This window comes from Chrysemys picta, chromosome 3, assembly GCF_011386835.1.
Source record: "Chrysemys picta bellii isolate R12L10 chromosome 3, ASM1138683v2, whole genome shotgun sequence".
Lineage (NCBI taxonomy): Eukaryota > Metazoa > Chordata > Testudines > Emydidae > Chrysemys > Chrysemys picta.
The window spans coordinates 156,376,252-156,391,213 of NC_088793.1; the positions used below are offsets into that span (position 1 = coordinate 156,376,252).

The window sequence follows — 14,962 nt, forward strand, 5'->3', positions numbered from 1 at the left end:
AGTAACAGCTAATAAGAAAATAGAGTAGAGTTTACAATCATAGGATAAGGTTTTTCTAAAAAATGAAAATTATAAATCTACCCTACAAAAATACAGGGTGTGGAATCTGTTCCATTTATCCCCTGTTGATTGTATTTTGCCTATGAAGGGCTCAATCCTGCAAACTTTAGGCATGTCTTATTGACTTCAAAACTATTCACATGCTTACATCTTTGCAGGTTCAAACCCTTATGTTGTCAGCTTCATACGGCAGAGTCTGATTTATATGTAAACATAATGGTGCTGTTTGGGCACTGTGTTAATAATGTTAATACAGGTAAATATATTTTGATCAAAAGGTGATTCTGAGTTTAAGTGAATTAAGTTTTTATGGGTCCCACACATGGGGGAAGGGCGTGTCTGTTTAGGTAGAGATACAGTGAAGCCTTGATAAGAGGCTTGGTCATAGGAGTGTAACAAAGTCCATTTTTCTTGTGCTGCTATCGTGAGCGGCCTCTTTTACTGGGATTACTGAAGAATAGCTGCCGATTACCCAAACCTAATCTGGCTGCAGTGCATGCTGCTGTTTTTGCCAGGTGGAGCTTATTTCTAGCTTTGCTTGCTGGAGTTGAGATAAGCTTAAATTGGCAGAATATGGCAACTCCAGCATTTGATATAACCCAGCACAATGTAATGGAAAATAGCAGTAGATTCTCTCACTTGAATTGCTGTATGTTTAACTGTGACCAATCCAAATCAAGTGACTCCCAGGCTTGTTGGAAGATCACCAAATGTAGTGCTTTGAGTGTCTCTTAGGGCTCACAGTTCTGCGTTGCTGAGGCTTGGTCTACACTAAACCCCCAAATCGAAGTAAGGTACGCAACTTCAGCTACATGAATAACGTAGCTGAAGTCGACGTACCTTACTTCGAACTTACCGCGGTCCACACCCGGCAGGCAGGCTCCCCCGTCGACTCCGCGTACTCCTCGCGGCGAGCAGGATTACCGGAGTCAACGGGGAGCACTTCTGAGTTCGATTTATCGCGTCCAGACAAGACGCGATAAATCGAACCCAGAAGTTCGATTGCCTGCCGCCGAACCAGCGCGGTAAGTATAGACAAGCCCTGAATGTATTAATCAATAAAACCTTTGTAAGCAACAAACTGTCTTCTTTAGTTGAAAAGTAGCCAAACTTAAATGTGTCTTCATTTTTATTTATGTATTTATTTTTGGCGTGAGCGTAGTTTTATTGCACCAAACAAAGGGCAGCGGGGGAAGAAAAGTATTTCTGAAACAGCAGAAGGGAGAGGCACAGTTTGCCAACCTTCTGTCGTAGTAGGGGAAAATCTTTGGTATGGAAGGAACTCTGGAGTGAAGGTCCAGCAATTATGGTAGGCAGATCTGTGCTAGCATTTTTTCCTAGGGCAGGTAGCTTGGCAAAGAGAATTGCTGTCTATTGTAAAGAGTGCATAATTATAACCAATAAATGTCTGCTTCTGACATTTGGTTTGTAATTGTAGGAAATGCACATACATGTATAATGATTAAATGATGTTCTATAGGACCCTCAGTTAGCAGTAAGCCATCAAGGTCAGCTTCCCTGTGCTAATGTCTAGCAACTATACCTGTAACCACTATTTTTTCACAAACTAGTTTGGTTTTAACTTTATAACCCAGATAGGAGGGACATAGAGAAAAATACTGAGAATTTGGAGAATTCACAGAAAAACTGTGTAATACCTGATAGAACTCATGCTTTTTACTTAATGGTTAGCAACAATAGTACACCTTGAGCCTTAGTCCAGGTCTACACTATAAATTTACATCGATATAACCATATTCCTGAGCGATGCAGTTATACCAACCTAACCCCCAGTGTACACAGCACTATGTCGGTGGGTGGATGTCTTCAACCTAGCTACTGCCTCTCATGGAGGTGGATTAACTACACGAATGGGAGAGGCTATCCCATCAGCATAGTAGTCTCTTCACTAAAGCACTACACTGGCACAGCTGCATCTATGTAGTTGCGCCGCTGCAGCATTTTAGGTGTAGGCCTGCCCTTAGGGTGTGACCCTCCCCTATTGCGGGGTCTCAGAACCCAGGCTCCAGCCCGAGCTCGAATGTCTGCACCACAGTTAAACAGCCCTGTAGCCTGAGACCCGCGAGCCTGAGTCTGCTGACATAGGCCAGCCACAGGTGTTTAATAGCAGTGTTGACATACTCTTACTGATTATGTGGGAGAGAGGTAATTACAAAATCAAATACGATTTAATTTGCATTATATGTATATATATTTTTAACATGAAGATGAAGTAATGCTTATGCATGAGATCACTCTATGCGTTTAACCAGTAGACTAAAATAAACTAGTAGCGTTGTCTATCTTTCTAAATATAGAGTAATACTGTAAAAGGGACTTTTCTTGGAATCATTCTTCATACAGGACCCCCACTGAAGTCACTAAGTTTAAACCTAGAGCCTCTCCTTCATGTGCTAAAAGACACAGAAATGAAGGACAGATCTGTGGTCTGACCACTGCTACTCCAATGTTTCTTCCCTTTCAAAAGGTGGGGCGTGAGCCATTGTAGATCCTGGAAGGTGAGCAGTTAGAATCTGGAAGTGACAACCCATGAGGCTAGACTCTGGCTCTCTTGCCCCACATGACAGGGATGGTCTAGACAGTATTTGGTCCTGCCATGCGGGCAGGGGACTGGACTCGATGACCTCTCGAGGTCCCTTCCAGTCCTATAATCTATGACTCTGCTGCACAAGCATATAGCCTCTGTGACACATATAAAACTTGCAGAGGAGGACTTGCGGTTGTTCTGTTTCTGTCTGATAGTCCTTTTTGTAAGACAAGAACATGCAAACGTACAAACAAATAAAATAAAGTGTGACAAACACACGTCCTGAGAGTTCTTGCTGTAAGCTCATCAAACTATGCAAAGCATTTTCTTTGTATTGTTTCCTGATATTTTCAGGATTACTAATTTCATAATAATTTTTAGCATGTGAATTTAATATGTATGTCTGCAACCTGGCCCAATGGCATAATCATTTGTAATAGTGCTCTCTGACACTTCTTCATAGCCATTCTGGGATACTTGTTCCAGGAGAGAGAGAGAGAGAGAGCAAGAGATTAAAACAGCAAGAATCTTAATAAATTTAATCTTTGTTTTTCTATTGCAGTTTTCCAGGTGGATTCTGTTATCCAATTACTTGTAGAGTGGTGCAGGTGAACCTCAGTACCTGAGCAGACTTTGATACCACCAACATAATTATGCAATAAACTTAACTGTAGTGATTTAAGAGTCCAGTAAACAAAACAGTAACAGTAGTAAATTGCTACCTGCATGATTTCTGGTTTTCTATGTGAGCTGTAAGAAATGTATTTTATTTCTCAATATTCATTATGACTTCACAGAAAAATAAAAATAAATTACCTGGTGTGCTGTTTGCCTTTGGAAATAATAGTCCCAGGCTTATAATGAAGCTATACTTGAAAAACAATCATTACATAATTGCTGTGGTTCTCTTGACAGATATGCTTTCCCTTGGATCTTACATGCCAGCATTTGCAATGAAGTATGTTACAAATTTTAACTTTACTTAAAATTCAATTATAATACATATTTCCAGTTTGCAAAGTTCTTAATGTTTCTATAGTAATTTTGTGTCTCTGAAATGAACCTAGTCAGATGGTTTCAGAACATAAAATGAGGCTTTTTTTAAATAACTGATATAAAACACTGCTACAGATTTACCAAATTTCATAGTCATAGTTTATTCTTGAGCCTTAGTAAAACAAACAGAATTTCTGTCTGGTTCATTAGTAGGATTATTGCCATTCACTTTGATTTCTCTAACACCTACTATAATCCCATATCAGAACACTGTTCGAGTAATTCAGCATTCAAAATGACTAACCTGGGTCAGGAGGAGAGGCCGGGAGCTGGCAGAAGATTGGGGGAGACACTGGGATTGCCTGAGCAAGGACATTTGGACTGGGAATGGGAGATAAGGAAATGGGAGTAGGTGGGGACTGAGAGAGGAGAAGACTGAGATTGGATGAATAGCTGGTGCAAGGGGAGGCTGGGATTGGCCAGGCAAGGAGACCGGAAGCCAGTTGTGTGTATGGAACAGGGGTCAGAGGACTAGGAGCCAGTGGGAGATGCGGGGGAGATTGAGATTGGTTGAGGAAGGGGCAGAGGGACTGGGGCTGAGTGGGTAAGGAGATTGGAAGAAGGAGCCTTGAAGGAGATACTGGGTGGAGAGAAGACTGGGACTGAGCTGGGAAGCCTGGAAGGGGAGACAGGGACTGGGATGGACACTGGAGAATAGGAGTGGCTAGGTGATGTGACTGGGATAAGGAGTCAGGGAGGGTGTGGTAGAGAGGAAGAGAGAGCTCTGTGTCAGAAGTGTCTGGAAAACAAGAGCCGAAAGATCTCTAACACTCCTGTCATAAACAAGAATGGAACTCAAAATCCTGAGTCTCAACACTCTTCTGCTATTAGCAAATATCTGTGAAACCTGTTGGCAAAGTGTATGTATCTTCCTCCTCTTGTACTAATCCACATAGAGGATGACAACCTACTATTGCTATCACTTAGTCCATTAGTTCAGGTGGCAGAGATCTGTGTGGTGGATTTAAAGGTTCCAACGTCGCTGTTAACATATATGGTTGTCAATATGATTTAACCTGGTGGAATTTCTTTTAGGTTTGATTTTTTTAAAAAAGCCTAGGAAATTACTCTAAAATTAGTGTTAAAAAAACATTATTAAGGTTGCAAAGTCAAGCACCCAAAAGATGTTGGGCCAGATTCTCAGCTGGCCTAGCGCCATTGAAGTCAATGGAGCTACACTGATTTACTGAAGTTGTGGATCTGGCTACCTATATTTATGAAAAATAATCATTCTTACCCATGTGACTAATAGGAAATTGAAAGAATTTTAAAAATTGTATTCATCTGGTCACTCCAGTCTTAATTCCTCTTTCACAGCATTAGATTCCCATGGATTATGTAGGAATCCCTATGGTGGAGTAGGTAATGGTAGCACAGCACAGTGGTTGGCCCTGTTGCAAGGGAAGAGGAGGATGAGCGGTTCATGAAGGGTCTACCATTCCATTTATCTGATTGGGATTCCCCCAAGGTTTCATCCACAGTTCTTGGCCTCTGGTTTGTATAGACTCTGCCTCCTGCTTCTTCTACAAGGCTACCATCTCTGCTTCAGTGTGTGGATGATGAAGCAGAGATGTGACAAGAAAAAGCCTGAAGTATATTGTGTTTTTCCTCACCTTCCTATGGGACATGAACATCTGGCCTGGTGTCAAAAATGATTCTTAAAAAGAAGTATTTAGCTACAGTATTTCCAGTGCCTTGTGTAATTTGTGTGTGTATGCACGTGTAATGCTGACGATCACAGCAAGATTTTTCTTGGGTCTCTTTTGTGGAATCTGTGAACTCACTGTCTATATTTTCTTAAATACTCTTGGGTATATCTTGAAAGACAGATGACTTGGGTAAACGGTGCCTCAAAGGTAATTCCTGGTTTTTGTTTATCTTGTTCTTGGTCCAGATTTTGAAATGCAATTTGATTTTAGATTTACTTTTTGCAGCTCATTTCACACCAGAGTTGTTTCCCCAGGCATTGGTAGTGTGTTTCTGTTTTTTTATCTGAAATGTACTTTGATGGGATAATGTAAAATAAATTTAAAAAAATCTCAAACTGGCAATAGTAATTCTTGTAGTGTCAGCAACATTCAGCAAAACTGGGACTGAAGAATGTTGCTTATTGGATGCTCAAATGCTTATTTCAGTTTACATTTTAAGAATTAGCCATTATTTGTTGTTCCCTCTAATGAGATTTGAAAAATGTAATTCCTCTAATAATACTTGCTTGCCTCTTGATAAATGTATTTGCTGTGTTTCTAGAGTGGCAGGAGCTCTTTGCTAGAGTGAATCACTCCAAACCAGTGGCTGTTTCTAAATGTTGTGAAAATAGAGTTTTTTTTTCTTTGTGCATTTTACTTCCAAGTCAGTGTTTTTCTGCATATGAATACCAAACACAGTAAGATCTAAATACTATTGATCTAAGACTCTTTGGTTTTTACATTTGATTTGAGTCAGAAGTGCCTATTTCATAGCTTTACTAATTATTCTGATCATCTTTAAAAAGTTAGCTACCCACACTAACTGGCAGCAGTACCCATGATAATGCAGTATTAGCCTATACTTGCAATATACTGGACTGAGTATATTTAAGGCAACATTAACCCTCTACCCTGTACTCTGTGGTATCCTTTTTCTAAGTCAAAGCACAGTTTGAAGGGCAGTGGCCAAGGAAGATGCAGGTTTGCATAGCTGTCTGAGATCTGGGATCCCCTTGAATGTCCACCCTCTTCTTGTCTTTTTGCATGCTGTTTGCTTCATTCTTTGCACTTACACCAATCTCCATGACTAGGAAGGATGTAGGCATAAACAATGAGGAAACTTCACAGCTTCAGTAATAAGAGTTCCCTTCCAAATACTTTTGTGAAGTAGGGGATTAAGTGGACCAATGTCCAGTAATAATTTGATCTGAGAACTTTGTGAAAATCAAAAGACTGCCTTGAAAGGGACAGTCAGGAGGAATTAGCTGTAGGGACAGTTCTGCTTTTTACATAAGTGTTTCTGTTAATGTGCGTCATGATTGAGTCAGGAGCTTCGATCTGTGAAAGTAGACAGAAAACTGAAAACATGTACTTTTGTCAATATCAACCATAACAAATAAATGTTAGCATCTGTATAAATCTGCATTAATTTCTTTTCTGCTTGATACTACACTTGTTGAAGTGGTAAAAGCTCCCATTGACTTTAATGGTGCAGTATCAGAACCTAAAGAGCAACCAGTTTTTGACAAAATAAATTCCCCTCAAAACACTACATTAACCCTATTTTTATTGTTACAGACTATAACAAGTTAATGCAAAGTATAAAAAGTGTGTAAAGCTTGACATTTTACCCTTAGTGCTATAGAGTCTATCATCTTTTCCATTATAAACCTTTAATTACAAAGGTTTGTAAATTAGTCTTAACAAATTTTTTCTGAGGTATAGCAAAGCCTACTAAGGTCTCAGCCTGTGAATAATTCAGTTTACTGTTTGCCAACATTTGGAAAAAAAAGTTGATCAGTCATTTATAGGTTGTATGCAGTGTTGTTGTAACCATATTGGTTCGAGGATTTGAGAGAGACAAGTTAGGAGTGGTGATATCTTTTATTGGAACAACTTCTGATGGTGAGAGAGAGACGAATGTTCGAGCTCACACAGAGCTCTAAGCAGAGCTAAGAAGTCTAAGAGCTCTGTGTGAGCTCGAAAATTCATCTCTCTCTCTCTCTCTCTCTCTCACCAACAGAAGTTGGTCCAATAAAAGATACTGTATTACCTCAGCCACCTTGTCTCTAATTTAGATGTTAGTCATTCATAGGTTATTATAAGAATGAAATAAAGTCAGTATTTTCAGTTGCTAGTTTTTCCTGTTTTGTTCTTATGCCTCATAAATAGCTCAGATCTTTGAAAGCTAACGTTGCTGTGGCAGTCAATTCATGGTCTTCCTTTTGAATATTTTGGGTCAGGGTAGGATGAGAATTTAATACCTTTGCCATATTTTTTTAAAATGCAGTTTAATGGGAAAATGCTATAATTGTGTTTTAATTATGATTTATTGTATTATTTGTATAATTAAAAGATATATTGCATTTGGACCTTATCCAGATGCCTAAGCACCAAGGTCTTAGTTCTGCCCTTGTCTCCATATGGGTGTGCCCTCACACAGTCAGATGCAGAATTTGGGCCCAGTTAATCTATGAATTTCAGATTCCCTGTGTACTCAGTTACCTGGGAGACATGAAAGCCTCAGATAAAAAACTGTCAGATTTATACAGTAAGAGCACAATCCTATAAAGGTATGTGCAAGGATGGACCTTTTGCCTATGCATAGAGCCCTGCAAATCTGTGGATATCAGCTTTATATCCATGGATATCTGCATCTGCAGATATCCGCGAACCATGTTTGCAGATCGTGGATGGATGCAGACTCGAATTTTATATCCGTGCAGGGCACTACCTATGCAGATCCCTTTGTGGAACCAAGACCTAATTTGGTGAAATAAAAAATTCACAAACAGCTAATTACAGTTGTCATTACTCTTAAAAATTTATCTTAAGTACAAAGTGAGCTGTAAAATTAATACATATTTTAAAAATATTTTGAACTTGCTTTCATCAAAGATTTTTTTAAATTTAACATTTTTAAAAAAACCCACAACTCTTCCTCCTCCACCTTCCCCCTCTTGCCCCAAAAAATCTAAGCCAAATCCCCCCACAAAAAGACCCACTAAATTGTAAAGAATGACTCCTGAAATCTATTAGATGTCAATCATAATTCTAAATCCCATGGCTTTTATAGATTTGAGACAAAATTAGTGAACATTATTAAGGTTGCAAAGTCAAGCACACAAAAGATGTTGGGCCAGATTCTCAGCTGGCCTAGCTCCATTGAAGTCAATGGAGCTACACTGATTTACTGAAGTTGTGGATCTGGCTACCTATATTTATGAAAAATAATCATTCTTACCCATGTGACTAATAGGAAATTGAAAGAATTTTAAAAATTGTATTCATCTGCTCACTCCAGTCTTAATTCCTCTTTCATAGCATTAGATTCCCATGGATTATGTAGGAATCTCTATGGTGGAGTAGGTAATGGTAGCACAGCACAGTGGTTGGCCCTGCTGCAAGGGAAGAGGAGGATGAGCGGCTCATGAAGGGTCTACCATTCCATTTATCTGATTGGGTTTCCCCCAAGGTTTCATCCACAGTTCTTGGCCTCTGGTTTGTATAGACTCTGCCTCCTGCAAGGCTGCCATCTCTGCTTCAGTGTGTGGATGATGAAGCAGAGATGTGACAAGAAAAAGCTTGACGTATATCAGTACTTTAACAGAGTTTATGTTGTAAATTCCTTAAGTTATATATTCTTTTATGGCCCTCATTTTATCCACTCTTCCCTCTTAGAGGTATTTCATGGGAGTACTTTTGTAACTAGGATCTTTGGACGTGAAGGTCCAAAATCTGTTCCTAATTACGCTGGGGTAAATCTGTCATAATGCCACTTCAAGCAATGGATTTACACTTCAGGTCCAGAGAGCCCAAATTGACTCCTATTAAATTATTGTGGCTGATGGTGTCACAGAAACAGCACATACAGAATCAAAGACAACTGACATATGTGGGTTCAGCTCCATGAAGCTGCCAATGATGAACATGGCCCTATTTATTTATGGCCTCCAAGTTCTGGCTGTCAGGTTAGACAAGACATCTGTTCCTACAATCCCGTTGCTTACAGAATATAATACAGGAGTCCCACCACTAGGCTGGCAGATCATCAGGTTTCTTGAATTAATTGTTTAGGCGTAAGAAATGTTGAATGACAATTCTCAGAGTTCATGTGGGGTTTGTAAAACCATTGCTTTCTTACAGGAGAGCTGTAGCTCTGTGTGCTCATAGTTTGTTGGTTTGTTTGAATAGATTTTTTTTTTAAATGTGTGTGACTCAGAAAATAAATGTGGGTTCTCAAATCAGCGCAAGTTGACTACTCACAAGGGTATCAGCATCAGTTTCATGGGCAGGCTGTAAGCTAGTGAAGGATTCTCCACAGAGACCTATCAGCAGGTCTATGAAATGGCATTGTCACTAATTCCAGATTGAATGTCCAGCTAGCCTTATGAGAGGATAATGTGAACTAGAATAAAAGAATGTGTTTGTGTTGGACATGAGAACACATAATAGAAATACAGAAATGTATAGATGAAAGATGCTAAATCTTAATACTGCATAAATTATTTGTTGTAACTTTGTTCCACAGTTACATATGGGCGATTTCCCCCACCACCACCACCCAGTGTAGACCAGCCCTTAGCCTAGTGCCAATATGTCACTTAAGAATACTCCTTTAGACATCTTGAAATGATTTAGACGTCTCTGTTATTTTAGTGAAGTATTAGATAATAGCACAGTCTAAGGAATGCATAGGACTATGCAGACACTCTTCCATTGTTTTCTTTATATGTATACAGGTGTAAATTGTGTGTGATGTGTGGAGTTTGACCACATGATTATTATTATTATGATTAATGGGAGTTACATGGTTAAATCCCCGGATGCTTCATTGAAAAATTTCCAACTGTATGTACCTACTGGATGGCAAGTGTTTTATGAATAAAGTCATGTAGTGAGCCACTCAATCTAATGATCTTGCACTGCCAGTGAATGAAAAAACGAATTTCAAAGTTATTGCCCAGGAGGATGCATTGTTTTTTTTCTTCATGCTAGTTATTGAATACATTTCATTTGCAGGGACATTAAACCAGACAACATCTTGATGGATATGAATGGACATATTCGGTTAGCAGATTTTGGTTCTTGTCTGAAACTGATGGAAGATGGAACGGTAAATTAGAAAGAATGATACAGCTATCATATCCCTCAAAGGCCAAGTCCTTTACCATGGCCTGCACTTCCAACCCCCCTTCCTTTCTGTCCTCTACTTGCCAGTGAAATTTCTGCTCACGAAGAAGTCCTATTTGTGAAGGAAATGTCATTTTTAAGTGCACATTTTTATTAATGACAGAGATGGCATTTGTACAGTTTTATAATATGGCTGTATTTGGTTTCAGTTCAAAATATATCTGGATTCTATTTGAATTCTGTCTTTGTTAAATGCATTTTTATTTCATTTCATTAATAAAAGTTAATAAAGGGAGGGCATATAATCAAAATTAATACATATCCATAGGAAAGGTGTAAGACACCCAATTTTGAGCCTCATGCCATAATCATTACTCAGGCAAACACTCATTGATTTCACTCAGATCAGGGCTTTGGCAGAAGCAGAATCAGGTACCATTGATATCACTTCATCCTATTGCAGTGCTGCGTTTAAACTTATACAATGTGTGGTGTATGTGACAAGAATGTAGTTCCAGTGTGATAATCATACCCTGGAGTGTTACAAAGCATCTGAATTAATATGTGTGATTATCAGGGAGCTAATTAATTTATAATAACTGAAAACTCAGAAACTGCCTTCTTTTTGGCATTCATCACAGTTCACAGCAAAAGTAAATTATTAGAATACCCAATAAATTTTTTCAGAACTTCAAGTTTGAAACACTGAAGTGGCTCAGACACATGAGAACATTTTTTTTTCTCATCAATTGTTATTTAGAAGCCCTGTTTTTGTAGTAGAGTTCACTGATTATAATTTGAATTACAAACTTACATATGCACATGATACTCCTCAACCTCTTTCAACCCCCACACCCACCGGCACTACTGTCTGTAACCGTGTATGTCATTTTTACTCATGGAAATGCTAACTCCCCAGGTCCAGTCTTCAGTGGCAGTTGGAACTCCAGACTACATCTCTCCAGAAATCCTGCAGGCCATGGAAGATGGAAAAGGGAAGTATGGACCTGAGTGTGACTGGTGGTCCCTAGGTGTTTGCATGTATGAAATGCTTTATGGAGAAACGCCCTTTTATGCAGAGTCCTTGGTGGAGACCTACGGGAAAATAATGAACCACAAAGTTAGTGTTTTTTCTATCTTTTGTGAACTAATTTTAGTGAATAAAAAGGGTTAGCTTAAAGGTCTATTTAGAAAGAAAGTTCTTATGTAATGATTGAATTCATGTTCATAAATCTTAAATATAAATTTGGTTTCCATATAGTACATTTTGTGGTTATGAATTGCAACTAAAAACCTGGATATACAGTGGCGGCTATTAGTTCACTCCAAGGAGTACGTCTTGGCTATGCTATATCACTCTTCTTGTTCTATTTTTTGCTAGTGGATCCATTTGTTGGTTTAGGAAAGAGATCCTTAAACATTCTTCCACCTGGAGGCAAAGATAGAGTCCAAAAATGTACATACATTTGAATAAATAAAAAAGGAGGAGACAGTTATAGCATTTTCAATACTTTTTATCATCTGGGGAAGATTTTTTCCTAGAAACTTATTGCATTCATTTAACAGTGAGAGCCTGAGTATTTGCAAAGCCCTATTTTTCTGTACAGAAACAACCACAATGGAACCTGACTTTTGTGACATTTTCTTGGTAATAAACTACTTCCTCCTGTTTTATTCTTTAAGGAGAGGTTTCAGTTTCCTGCACAAGTGACAGATGTGTCTGAAAATGCCAAGGACCTCATTCGAAGACTCATTTGCAGCAGGGAGCATCGACTTGGGCAAAATGGGATAGAAGACTTTAAGAACCACCCATTTTTTGTTGGGATTGAATGGGATAACATTCGGAACTGTGAAGCACCTTACATCCCTGAAGTCAGCAGTCCAACTGATACATCAAACTTTGATGTGGACGATGATTGTTTAAAAAACTCTGTAAGTCTAAGATTGACATTTTTCCAAATCTTGATTTTTTTCATTTCTTGTTATTACAGAGGTTTCCAAAATTTGGCACTGAAATCTCAGAATGCTTTGGTACTGTATGATACCCACCAATGCTGTGTACTAAGTAGATACAAATGCTCATCCAAGGAATGAGGCTTGATCCTGCAAACACTTAAGAAGATGAATAAATGTACGCAAGTTGTGTAGAAGTCAGTGTGGGTAGTCACTTGAAGAAAGTTACACATATACTTATATATTTACAGAATAAGACACTTAGGGTATGTTTACAATGCAATTAAACACCTGTGATTGGCCCATGTCAGCTGACTTTGGCTTGCTGGGCTTGGCTGTAGGGCTGTGAGGTTGCAGTGTAGACGGTCAGGCTCAGGCTGACTCCATGGAGGTCCTAGAGCTTTGACTCTAGCCTGAGCCTAAATGTCTAAACCAGTGGTTTTCAAACTAGGGCCGCCGCTTGTTCAGGGAAAGCTTCTGGCGGGCCGGGCCGGTTTGTTTACCTGCCGCGTCCGCAGGTTCAGCCGATCACGGCTCCCACTGGCCGTGGTTCGCCGCTCCACGCCAATGGGGGTTGCAGGAAGGGCGGCCAGCAAGTCCCTCGGCCCGCGCCGCTTCCTGCAGCCCCCATTGGCCTGGAGCGGTGAACCTTGGCCAGTGGGAGTCGCGATGAACCAAACCTGCGGACGCGGCAGGTAAAAAACCGGCCCGGACCACCAGGGGCTTTCCCTGACCAAGTGGCGGCCCTAGTTTGAGAACCACTGGTCTACACCACAGTTTTACAGCCCCATAGCCTTAGCCCTGTGAGCCCAAGTCAGTTGACATGGGCTAGCCGCGGGTGGTTAATTGCAGTGTAGACATACCCCTACTCCAGAATAATAAAGAATAATGTCCATGTAACTTTATTACTCTATAACTGTGGATTATAACCCTCTGCTCAAAATTGCTCACAACTGTGCCAATTTTTAATCATTGTAAATGAAATTTTCCATGCCTGATCTCTGCCTTAGGTTGAATTTTTTGAATGTTTGAGTGAAAACGGCTCAGCTATTTTCAAGAAGAAAGATAATGAGAAATAAGTAGTTTAACCCCTGCTAAAAAAAAATTTCCAGTCATTTGTTTAATAGTTTTAGCAATTCCATGATTTTGAACAGGAACTTTGAAATTTGGTAGGGGGACAGTCCTAGCATCAGAGAGATGCCTCCTGCTGTCCCTGTGAAAGTACACCCAGATTTATTATAAACCACAAAAGTCTGCTCTTTGCACATGTGCAGTAATGCTTGTTCAGCATTTGCTTCTGAATTTTCTGGACATGACAGCTGCACTGTATATGCGCCCGGGCTCCATTGAGTGTTCTGTATTGTTCTAATGCAGCCAAACTGATGTGAACCTCCAGGTAGGACATAGACAAAATTAATCCCTGCTCCTGCTGTTTTCCCCCATCAAAATACCTTTTGTCATAATGGAATGTGGAAAGGCCCTTACTACTGCAGCTCAAGTGGTAGAGATCTGTGCTATATAGCTGAAGGTCTTAGAGTCAGGTCGTGCAGGGAATGTCTACAGTTTTACATTAAAAGTTGAGGGGTTTTTTTTCTTTTCTTAAGTTTTTTAACCTTACATACAAAGATATATGTTAAAAGAACATGAAGGTTGCAAAGTCAAGCACTCAAAAGTAGAAGTGCCAGAATTAAGGTTGCCTATATGGACATATGTTATACTGCCTTCATGTATCTGATCACATACAATTTTTTCCACAGGATCTCTGGAAGAAAGGAACAGGGGTTCTCTGATTGTCATTTGACTCTAACCGAATATAACTAGAATCTATCCCTGGCTCTGCCAGAGACATCTGATATGATACTGGGCAAGTCACTTAAATTGTCACAGATGGACACTAATTGTTTAGACTTCGTTTTCTGGGTGCCTAATATGAAACACCTAGGTATGCTTTTCAGAAGTGATGAGCCCTCCAGCTCCTTTTGAAGCGGATCTGTGGATTCTCAGAACCTCTGAAAAATCTGAAGCACAATTAATGGACATTTAAAAAAAAAAAATTGCAAATTTTGGCCTTAATATTTCTTTGCCCCAGTCCCCATCTGCAAAATGGGAAGGATAATACCTTCCTGTTCTCAGAAAAGTTCATTAATGTTAGTAAGTTACTCAGATACTATGGTCGTGCCATAGTAAAATCCATGAGGACATGAATAATTTTTTTTATACGGTGCAGGGTTTGAATGTTGTGCAGTAAATGAGGTAAGGGGCCACACATTCAATCCTGGGGATAAAAGGAAATATTGACTAGCTGCCATATCGACTGATAACTGTCCATCTTGTACATTTGAATGAAGCAGGAATCCTATGGAAAAGTCATATATGATAATGTAATCAGAGACTGTATACTCATGCATATGCACAAGGAAGCAAAGTTAAGGTTGCACGGCTACCTTAATTCTGGCATTTTCTAGCTTTTGAGTGCTTGACTTTATAACCTTCATACAACATTTGTTTGATATAGTTGTTTTGT

General features: G+C 39.4%; 1 protein-coding gene across 13 annotated transcripts in view; it reads left to right on the plus strand.

The window, feature by feature from the left end:
* The window catches only part of CDC42BPA (CDC42 binding protein kinase alpha), a 326,251-nt gene that overhangs the window by 183,170 nt on the left and 128,119 nt on the right, over window positions 1–14,962 (plus strand). For all 13 annotated transcript variants that reach the window (XM_042848545.2, XM_065590558.1, XM_042848542.2 and 10 more), the window contains 3 exons: window positions 10,375–10,468; window positions 11,405–11,605; window positions 12,169–12,417. In XM_042848545.2, coding sequence (XP_042704479.1) covers window positions 10,375–10,468; window positions 11,405–11,605; window positions 12,169–12,417 — 544 coding nt within the window. The remainder of the gene's footprint in view (window positions 1–10,374; window positions 10,469–11,404; window positions 11,606–12,168; window positions 12,418–14,962) is intronic.